This window comes from Temnothorax nylanderi, unplaced genomic scaffold (assembly GCF_030848795.1).
Source record: "Temnothorax nylanderi isolate EJ_2023f unplaced genomic scaffold, tnyl_v1.0 TNYL_tig0007_pilon, whole genome shotgun sequence".
Taxonomy (NCBI): Eukaryota; Metazoa; Arthropoda; class Insecta; order Hymenoptera; family Formicidae; genus Temnothorax; species Temnothorax nylanderi.
The window spans coordinates 1,512,500-1,524,596 of NW_027249069.1; the positions used below are offsets into that span (position 1 = coordinate 1,512,500).

The 12,097-nt window shown below is 32.0% G+C and overlaps 1 protein-coding gene across 1 annotated transcript; it reads right to left on the minus strand.

Annotated features, from left to right (window-relative positions):
- Positions 1-864: 864 nt before the first annotated feature.
- Positions 865-9,358, minus strand: Ir8a (Ionotropic receptor 8a). Its single transcript, XM_071718680.1, has 16 exons — positions 9,232-9,358; positions 8,746-8,898; positions 8,353-8,556; positions 6,221-6,387; positions 5,875-6,066; positions 5,465-5,635; positions 5,123-5,320; positions 4,544-4,765; positions 3,863-3,962; positions 3,407-3,584; positions 3,023-3,206; positions 2,757-2,878; positions 2,529-2,676; positions 2,278-2,447; positions 1,780-1,901; positions 865-1,509 (listed from the first exon to the last, which is right to left on the minus strand). Exons 1-16 carry the CDS (start codon positions 9,308-9,310, stop codon positions 1,232-1,234), a joined length of 2,688 nt encoding a protein of 895 aa, XP_071574781.1. The 5' UTR covers positions 9,311-9,358; the 3' UTR covers positions 865-1,231.
- Positions 9,359-12,097: the final 2,739 nt, after the last annotated feature.

Here is a 12,097-nt window from a genome sequence, read left to right on the forward strand (position 1 = left end):
TAAAAGTGATATTAAATTGTTAATTAAATGAATATTATCGTTTTTGCCTATCCTTATGCTCAAGAAGCAAAGCTATATACAATGTGAAAGTATTCGTGGATCATTGACCGCGCATAACATTGTAAATATTCCTGTGCAACAGTTTGTCAAAATATATAGTATACCACCTAAAAGACATTATACAAGCTTCTTTACTCGCGTCAAATCTGTTATAAAGATAAAATTTTTATTTGTTATTTAGTATTTGCTATAAGGTCTTTTGTGCGATATATGAGATACCGCTGTCGAATTTCTTGATGAAATGACAGGTAGAGTAAGCATTCCATCTTTTTTTAATGTTTTCTTTATTCGAATCTATCGCCTTTATTATTCTATTCTGTGTGAAAGCTAAACTAAGGTCATTACCCGAAAGACCGTGGCGATTTTAGAAGATGTTTCGTACCTTACTCAGGTAGAACAGCAAGTCACAATGGAGTCAAAATAACGTCAAAATGTGATGATTTTTTATCATTTTACCATCATTTTAACGTTATTTTATTTTAGTACTTTAATTAATTGTACGTAAAATGATAAGAATAATCGATTAATGTAAAAAGGACACAGAGCTGTATTTAAAGATAAGGCACCAGAGAACATTAAAATGCTAAAAATTACTTTGTTTCTATTTTTAATAGTCTCAAAGGAAAAAAAAATAAACAGAATAATTTGCATATTTATTTAATATTTTTTAAATGGTATAAACATTTTGAAAAGAAGCATATTGTATATCCGTTTTTAATAAATAGATATTATATTTAATTAAAAACATGGACTAATTCAACATTATATGATCAGTGACAATTAATTAATATTGAATTATTTTAATATAACAAAGCATAATATTTATTTATCAGTGTAACTGGAACACAGTTCAAACATAATTTTGAGAATTTTATGTCATATAATTTTTAACAAATATAATCAATCATTTAAATTCAATTTTCTGCACGATATTTCATTAATTAACAATGATTTTATAATGAAACAATATTGTCTAAATCCAACTAACTTTTGACAAATACACTAATCGTAATGCGATTAATTCGTCTTAAAATCTACTTATTGACTTTTGTGATAGATTCTAAGTGTTAAAAGTGATTATAAAAGGAGAAAACTCTGAAAAACATATAAGGATTAACCAGAAATGATTTGCGAGTCCGTAATACGATGGATCGTCGAGTGAAAATTTGGTTCACTCTTTAGGGAAATGCCGTGGATAAACAGAAATGTGTGAAACACGGGGCGTGTGGCTAAGCTGTTTGCCAAAAAGTGCGTCAGTAGGCGCAGGCTTCATTTGAAGCTTCGATGCGATTTTCTGCATGATCTTGTCGTTCTCAGCATCCTTCATCGTCCTTTTGTCATTCGGCTTTCCTTTCTGAGAAGCGCCGCGTTTGCGATAGTAAAGAACTTCACCGGCCAAAGTGATCATCGCTAATGCCAGTCCAAACAAAGTCGCAATAAATACACCTCCTATATATAAAAATATTAGTTAGATATAAAATTTGAGTCAATTAGAAAAAATAAATATCAAATATATAATATTATAATAATATAATAGCCAACTGGAATATTATTATAATTGTTTCGAATAATAATTTCATTATTCGAAAAATTGTAATTACAATTGTTTCGAATAATAATTTTAATTAAATTTATGTATATATATCTTCTTTTGTGTTAATATATTATATTTATATAATATCTAATTTAGTAATGTATATATAAGAAATGACGACGAACCCAAACTCTCTAACGTAATTCCCTCATTGTCATCGGAATTCGGACATTGGGCTTTCAACGTTTGATTCCAATACTTGGCTGCCAATGTCTCAAAGTATCTATCTTTCTGTAAATCGAGTATCCTGAAAGTAATATTATTTATGTCGGACATTTGTCGCATAAAATGACGATTTCGAGAAAACAATATTACATTTATGCATAATCTGTGCTGCTTAATCCATTCCCTCCAAATATAATCATTAATAACTATACATGAAAAAATTTTTTGCTGTTATAGATTGTTACTATATGTATGTACATATCATGTTTGCTGTTCTAGATCTGTCAACTATAGGTATTTACAGTTGTATAAAAACTTGTGAGTTAGAAATATTCAACGGCAATAAAACATACAAATACAACACGCAACTACAATATGTTCACGATAATCGAAAGTATTTAATTGGAAAGTGAATGAATTAAGCGCAACAGAAAAATAGAAAAAAATCGATCAAAGACTTTCTGCTTATTTCTTCCTGCAAATGACTGCCTTGCTGCACGGCAATAGCATACGGTTGCTCGGCAAATACTTCGCCTACTTCCGTTAAATTGCAGTTCTTCGTTACTTCATATTTTATCTCCGACGAATCATGAATGAACGCAAACTCGGCATTTTCGCTTTCTATCACCTGAAAAATATCGGATGCACTCCAACTAAATATTTACTGTTGCGTCTCACAATTCCTCAAGATTTTTCTTTTTTTTTGTACCTTCTTGAAACCATCCTCGGTAGTCTTGACCGGTCCGACTTGAGTAATGGCTTGCAAAATATGACCGTATTGTTCCTTTATCGGATAATCCCAGACGCGGTATTCTACTTGATCGCTGGTGCTATTTAATGTAATTTCTTTCCATACTCTACAAGCAAGTAATATACATAATATTGTTGATCTTAACTATTATATATTTCATAAGAAAATGACATTCGTTTTACACACGTATAAAGCTTATCCTCGGCATTTTTCATGTTTATGAAATATTGATGAGCACTAGAATTGGCCAGAACGGTATAATTTATGCGTGATTGCCTTGCCAATTGCTCCAATGATTGCACAGGTGACTATGTAATGAAACATACACGAATATTAGAGCGAGGGGAAATAATATGTCTTATTAGAAGATCAATATTTTGAGCAATTTCTGCTGTCTAAATTAAATAAAAGAAAATCTTCGATAAATATAATATGTAATAAGGGAGATATACCTGCATTCTTTCCACAGTAAGGAAAGCAGCTAAGTTTGCAGTAAAAGTCGCAAGCATCAGTACAACGAATAGCCAATAAGCTGCAACCAGTGTTCTGCTTGATAACGCTTTTGGAGCTTCGCCACCGCCCTGCGGCGTAAAAGATGTCAATGCGAACCAAAAGCTCTCCTTTAATGTGAATTCTCTGAAAAGTAGAATCTGCCTGTTAGACACGACAAGACGGGAGAAGAAATATAAAATTTTCAGATATATATTAAAAGTCAAATTACTGCCCCGCTAAATATGGCAAAGTACATTTAATATATGAAATAGCTGCTAGTTTGTAATATACAGTATAACAGAGAAAATAAGGCAGCAGAAATAAAAATATTATGAGATACATACCGACAAGGATAGGGGTAAAGTCGTTTATTGTTTCTCGCACTGTATGGTGAATATTTATCTAATATCCAAATCATGATACCGGTCAAAGTTAAAGCTCCCACGATACTTAGCCAGACTTCCAGTCTTAGTACCGTCATGAACTTAAATAAGGATGTTTTACGGACTGGCTTTCTCATTACTTGAAAATAAAAACTAACATAAATTATCCGTTCCATATTCAATTATCTACGTGCATCTTGAGTTAACCCCTCCCCCTTCCCTACGCCTCAAATAGAGCTTGTATCATAAAGTGAAAAAAAGAAAGAAAAACAAATAAAATAAGAATCGAAATGTACTATTCACTACTGAAAAAAGGAACATAAACGTTTGTTAAAACACTAATATTTTATTTGCAAGTAATATTTATATAAAATACAAAACGTATTGTGTTATTAAAAAAAGATCTAAATTGCTTACCGATTAATATACCGGACTGTTCAAAATAGGGTGCAACAAAATCGATGACTTCTTCTCGCTCCGACGTCATTGTTAATGCCGCCACAGCAATATCAGTTTCCTGTTAATAAATAAATACCCTTGCTATAGTCAGAGAATGTTGTCAAGTTACTTTAACTTTTAAAACCGTTTTCGGATTTGCACAATTTTAGAAGACCGAAACTATTGCTAATACTGTAAATATTGCGTATACGAATACTGACATTTGCACTGGTTTAAATATTTTTTTAGTTTAAATAATTTTTTATTTTTCTTTAATTATTAAACTATATAACTGCATTGTAATAAAAATAATAGAAATTATTAGAAACTACAGTTAAAACTGGCTTATACATTGTACCTGTATAGAACATATATAATAGTGTTCTAAATTGTATATACCTGTATTCCGATATACATTGTCAGCGTTAAAAATCTATAGTATAAGTGCATTCTAGATTTTCAACAGAATATCGGGAAGCAGCTAACAACATAATAAAACAAAATAAGAAAAAATTCCTGCGTTCTATCAATTTGAACAAAACTTAACATTCTTGAAGCAATTAATTGCAAATGATTCAAAGTGATATTGAAAGAAAAGTGATATTCAAAGAAAAACGTGTTAAATGTGAACAGAAAATTTTGAAAAAGTTATAGACATACTCCTTTAGCCAGATCACCTATCAGACCGTTCCATTCGCCATTAGGCAATTTTCTGCCAAACTCGTGATCTTCAGGGATAACAAGATCGTAATCGAACTGCATCTCCTCGGATAATTTTCTCACAAAATCTATACAGTAACCTTCCCAGATTTCCTTTCCGTCGTCGTCACGCATTTCATGGCCTGTCACTGGGTCTTTCTTAACTACAGTCCATGGTACTGCCTATTCCAGATTAATCAGAACAACATTAAATTAACTTTTGCTACACTCGCGTTTACGTGTCTCTTGATTAACTGGTGAAATACCAAAATAATTCTGGAAACTATATGAATTATCCTCTATATATAAATAAAGTTATAAATTAACTTATATACGATTAAAAGAATAATTAATTATTAAATTAATTTTAAATTAAATAAAATCAACGATAAAATTAACAATGCATCTGATTATCGTTTAACGTTACAAAATACTTTGAGTATATAATCATTTTGTAATTATTTCTTGTCTAAATGTATAACGTTATTTCTTCTTAATAGAACGCAACGAAACGAAGCTTTAGCGAAATGTGGTTCTTACTGGTGCCGTTCCAATCCGGAAGAATCGCCTGGCTGGTTCTATTTTCCTCCCGTCTGCTTCTTTAATTTTTGTACGTCTCGTCCAAGTTGCGAGCGCATCTACATAGCCATGACTAACCGATTGTAACTCGATTTCTGCCTTGTAAGTGATCATCGCCTTCTCTGTCAAATATTCGAAAGTGTCGTTACTGTCCAATCTCTAGAACGTAGACAAGTAGACTTATTTAAGCACATGTTTAATTACCTTTGCGTTTAATTCTAAATAAAAAATACTTTAATATAAACGTAATATGATTTAGACAGACTTTATTCTTTTAACAGATTTCACTTTGGCAATACTTACTGTCATTAAAATTTTGTTAAACGTTTCCGCTGTAATGTTCGAAGCTGAAGTGGAATTAACGGGTTTATCACACTGACCTGTCTTTGGAGTTACACTTACACCCGCCCTTTGAACATCGCTCATCAAACTTACGATCAAGCCGATCAAACGTTTGAAATAATGTGGGAATATCTAACGTAACATAACTTTTTAATCATTTTAATTCTTCTCTATAGATTATAAACGCATTTATTGGAAAAGAATATTTTTCTTAGTAAAAGAAAATACAAAAGAATTTACTTCAATATTTGCCAATACATTAATTACATTAATGACAGCTTTCATATTTGCTAGATAATAAATTTTTTCGTATAAGATAGCAAATATTTGCAGAATAATTCCATAAAAATTTTCATCCTATTGAAACTTACCTTGAAATTTTGGGGGCAGTTGCAGGTCACGTCACCCATTAAACGACAACAAATGTCAGTCTTCATACTAAGAACGGTGAATGAAACATTTAACTGAAGATTACCGGTAATATATCGAAACTCGTGATAATTATTGTCTGTAAATACTAAATTCCAAATACCCTCCCTTCTAACGAGTCCTCCACCAATGGCCTGAAAAATTGTTTCCACTTTATACCTGTTTACACTTAGACACAATGTGTTTTAAAGATTTATAAAATATAAACATTCAATTACCTTATCATATATATTAAAATGTTAGGAACAATTAATTAAAAACCAAAACCGATACAAATATATCGCTCACCGTTTTAAACAGTTCTTCCATTTTTTGGGTACTAGCATAAATGACATAATAAGACGGTGACGGTCGCATACTCCGTATTTTCGACACAGTTCTTTCCGTCAATTCGTCGATAACCACCAATCTAATTATCGAATTTCCGATAAGATAATAAAGGCTCTGATTTAGCTCTAAAATCATTATTACATCTGATGTAGTCAATATTAAAAAATTAAATTGTCTAATTTTTATTTTAACAATATACTTTAACAACAAATAACTTCTTCTCAAACTCAAAGAAAAAGGGCAATTGTTTCTGACAGACTTTTGTGCTAAACAAATTTTTGCACATTAGTTTGAACACTAGTAAAATATCATATTATTTAATGGAAAAATAACTTTGAGAAATTCGGGATTAAAGTTGCAAAAAAGCTATATTTTAACGTAATTCGTCATACTGCTCAATTTTGTTCTTATCCCTAAAAAGAATTGTTTTCTACAAATACGTTGGATACTATGAAAGTAGATTCTCTTTTAAGATCAAACCATTAGATTTATTCAAAATGAACTATGTTTAGACCATTTCAGATAGACAGATGTACTAGATTCGATCCATTGATTAGATTAAATCTTGTGATTAGGTAATTCTGTTTTATTTAAAATAATCCAGCTATATATATACATGTTTTGTGTTGAGGACAGTAACATGCAACATTGAATATGTTTGAACATCATATATGATGTATTTTAATATCTGATTTTATTCGTTTGGCTCGGCTGAGTCTCTGCATTATATATTGTCATAGCAAAGAAATTCAAAATTAAATAATCCGTGATTATCTACATTCTATGACACTTCTGATATCCATTTTGAAAGGAAAAGATATATCAATCAAAAAGATTCTACTGACATCGGATAACTCTGACTTCAACAGAATTGTCAGCTAAAGTGACATTGTTTATTATTAATTTTGAAGAAAAGAAATACTTGAGAAGACGTGCTTTGAACCAGATATCATCGAAATGTTGAAGCCATAAGCCATCAGATTTTTTCAAAAGAAACGCGTAGCTAAGATAAAGCACTAACTATATTTTCTTATGCATGGAATTGTTGAAGTTCTACAGAATTGTTCGCGATTTTGTCAGAAAGCAAAGTTTGCCATCAGATTATCCGACTATCTCTCTATTAAACTTCGAAGAACTTCGAAAAACTTCACGTACCTAAAACCTAAATATACATCGGATGTCCTACAGATCGGTTCTGTTTTGAATACGGATTAAATGATCTTTATTTCTACATTCTGCAGAACTCACTGTATAATAAGTTGCATTAGATTCCACGTAAATTCTATATATAATATATTTGAAACGGAGCAGATCAATATAATAGATTCGTTAAGGAATATAATGCAGCGAAATCAGTCAACCAACTTGGATTTCTTTGAAGAGCTCGATGACATTACGATTGAATCATACCGGCATAAACAAAAACCAAGTCAATTACTCAATGCTCTGCTATAAAAGAATGAAAAACAGCACTTGCAATTTATTTATCCAAGTTGAGGATATTAACAACGTTTTTTTATCATAGTACAATCCTTTGCTTATATCCAAAGTAAAGAATGTTCGATTAAAAGATTTTGTATACCGCGACATTTAGAATTTGATAACTTTATCAGAAAACAGAAAATCATACGAACTTGCAAGTTGATACTTTCTAAGCGTATTAGCGATATATTTATCAACTTGGATAGCTCTGATGAAAAGCCGCAAAAAAAAAGAAAGAAAAAGAAAGGTGGGGAAGAGAGTGGAGTTTCATGTCAGAATGAAACGAATTTTGACCACCTATATAAAACTATTGAACTATTCCATTATTAATTTCTCCATCATTCTCTAAGAATTGATGTACGAATAATGGCTGTCGCAAGTAAGATATGGATCAAGTTCTTTTGAAAAATTATAACGTGATAAAGCATTTTTGAAATTATAAAAAAATTGCAAGAAATGACTTTTTTCCCCTGATACTTTTGATTAAGCTACATAATTTGCAAAAGAAGATACTATATATGTGCAATGCAGAGTACAATAAAACAAGTTGTGCAGAATATTCACGTGTAGCATCATAGTAATGTAAATAATCGCTAGTCTGTGCGCACCTCTTTCATCTTCAAAGATCAAACCAACGTCCGTTGCGTTTTTCATAATCAAAAGATCATCAATCGCTTGAACGTATGGGCATATACTGCAGTCGCCACGTTTGTATACTATTCCCCTCTCATCCGCGACATTTCGCAGTTTGTCCCAACCTGTCCACGTCATATCTAGTATGATACTTATTCCTTTATACAGAACGGCGCAGACTGTCGGGAAAATAAAGAAGAATATTTTTGAATTGTGCAACCCACCTCATTACAAAAGATTACTTTTTAATAGTAAAGAATAAAGAAATGGTTTGCACTTTACACATACGTGCATGTAAAAGACAACAATACTTTGAAAGTAAAAATCGGATAACAATATTTTCTAATTTGTACGATACACAAGAATACCTTTCTCGAAACTTGCGTCTACGTTCTCGCGATTCACCATGACAGTAGAAACGTGAACGGTGATCATATCATTAGCAAAAATTCGTTCTGCCTCTGGAACCGCGTCGTTTAATATGCCCAAAATAGACGAATCGGATTCCTCTATCACGACCACTTGGAAATAAGAAAGAAGTATCAGCCTCGTTAATCACATCGAGGAATCATCACTATTATTGCGCTTTATTATATTTTTTTATATTATGGACTATACTGTTTTAAAATTGTTATTTCGCAACGAAACAGACTTATACGGCTAAGGCTAAGGCACCCATTGGTTTAACGTTAGAAGTAAAAATTATAGAATTATAGAAACCTAAGAGAGAACAGATCTTGTCAAACGTAATGTTGACAGACAAATTGGTAAATACAGTTGAAAGAAAAAATGAAAAAAGATATCTCGTTTGTATATTATACTAGCTCCCGCGTGTAAAACTACTTTGTACTTACCCAAATCCATTGGCGTTTGACAAAGCACAAATGGCAGGAAGAAAACGAGAGTCAACATGGACGACGTTCTCGTTGACATAGCGAAATGGAGTAAGGTCGCACGAATGAACGAGGAATATTTTTGTCTCGTTTCGGCCAGCAGGTACCAGAACAATGTGATATGAACGGCATGGCGCAATGAAGCGACTACGGTCACGCCTGCGCCGATGCCAGTGGCACGACGTTTTGCTTATGAATATTATATATCAGTACCCATCGAATCTCTCATGAATCCTTTTTTCCTGCCCAGCACGACCATTGGCCGTCGGACCATCGATTTATCGTGCGGTACGTAAAGTCCGCGTGCACAATTCTGCGTCCAGATCGATGAGTATCAGAAAACGACAGATTCGGTTATATTCATATATGCCCCTTAAGAATCACCGCACTACTTTGAACGGATGTGATTTCACTTCCAGAACATTTCATTAGATTTCTATTGTTATCTAATACATTTTTGTGTCTTTCCAATAGACAAATGATAATGTTATCCAAATTATATTAATCCGAGGCAAATCAAGTACAATTATTGTCTATTTGTTGTCACAATTATTATTCTCGTTTATCACATAATCGATCATTATCAACAGCAACAGTTAAAAGAGCAGCGAAGATGACGACTGAGATATCGACCGGATCCATTAGCATTACAATTATTTTTGATGACGCAATGAGGGTAGTTTTCAAAAGTATTGTATTTTAAACAAGAATAAGATAATATAGTATAAATATGAAGTTATAGAAGAAATTTAACTTTAATGTTAATATTTATTTAATACATGTGACACGCGACTAATGAAAATTAAAGTAAGTTAATAAGTCAGATAAAATTTAATTCCGAATAAGTTATAATGTAATTTTAATAGACGTGCTTTTATCACAATTTCCTATTTTCTATATTTATTAATGCTCACGATTTAAATACTAGACATTCTAGAATCTTTCGCATCGTTTTTGCTGGAAGAATTAAGGCGATCGTTAAATTGCGTCACCAAAGTCGTCGTAATCGTGCAATATGTCACTAACTCAGTTATGTTCTAATTATTGTAACGACTATATGTATCTAATTACAGTGAAAAATTATCTTTTATAGCGTGTTATTAATCAGATATATTGTTAAATGTAGGTATATTATATTGTAGTTATTATTATAACTGTCTATATGTCTTTCAAAGCCTTTAACAACCTTTAATAAATAATGAAACGACGATATTAAGCTTCCATAACACTGTCCACTACGACAAAATGATCGATACGCATATTATTGATTCACTGTATAATACATATGTCATACACCACATCGTTACTGCAGGTAATCGCAAGTCGTTCGCTGAAAATTCCAAGCACCTAATCGATAGTACGCTACGCCACACTGACATTCCAGAACCTAGCATACGAAAGATATACATTTTTTATAACATTTTCCCTTTCTTTGTAACGTGAGATACGTAGTGAAAAAATAAATAGTCATAATTTACTGAAAATTAAGTAGATTTACTAGAAAATGCAGACGTAATAATGCGAGTTTGTCGGGATTCTATTTTCATGGATGATGTATACGTGTGTGTATATCTTTGTCTTTCTAACACGCAAACAGTAATGATAACAGATAATATGTATATTCCTTATGATGTACGGACAGAGAACGGTTGCTAAAGTATATCTAAAATTTAGCTAAATACATATTGCTATAGATCTAAAAATAACGTTAAAGCTGGTTGCTAGAATGTCAAAACTTTTTGCAGCTTATCATCATGCTTGAGCGTCCTACATAATTATTTTGATGGTCCAAAGAAATTTATTTCAGATCTGTATCCAACTAAAACTTTCATTTATTAAAACTTTTAAAAATTTCAAATAACATTCAAAACAATTTGTATCATTATATATGATTAAATTATTTAGGAACTTTCTAAAGAAGTATTTAAAAGAAAAACGGGTTCATTATTAATTATAATATGCTATTATATTATGAAACAACTGTATAAAATTGTACAATCGATATTGCATTTGTTCAAGTCACGGTACTGTCCACAAAATATTCCGAGATCGTGCTCCGAGGCTGATCAGTTTCCACTTGGACAGACAGTGACTCGATGATGCGCGGTCACGAGAAACAATGGTGTCTTAAATCTTAAATCAAGATCGCATGGATGACATCGCAGATGTTTAGACGGACGGCGCGAATCGCGGCAGGTGCAAGAACGAGATGATTCGATAATTCTTGCGTTATTTTTAGATTCCAAAGTCCATGTAGTTTAGAATTTTTTATTCCAAAAATTAAGAAAAAGGGTATTATAATTGAAAACTAATGCTGAAAGAATTTTTTTATCATTGAAGCAATCATGTGCGGGTGGCTGAGTTATCTTTTGAATCGCTCACGCGACGGGGCTCACATCGCTCACACATATAATTATTATACAATCGATTATCTCATCCATTATTCTGATTCAATTAACGATTAATTGCGGAACAGATAAATGTACATGGTCGAGTCATAAATTCTATTCCTAAGTAAACTGGATTTATTTTATAACTAAAATAAAAAGCAAGCATGAAAGAAATATATACACATTTTATTAATTAAAATTATAAACTAATCATATAAAAACGATCATAACTATTGAAGATGTCCACTTTTTTACTTCAATTTAATTTCTTCACACGGTTGGACTTCTAACTGTCGCAGCGTACGGAATCTTGACGCTGCTGCCAAACCAGCCTTCAGAGCCTCGATATTTCGGTGAGGCTTAGAACAAATCTTTTCGTCTAAATCGAATCGATGTTCTAAAAATGGTGACTTGGTGAAGGCAGCGTCGATATTCAT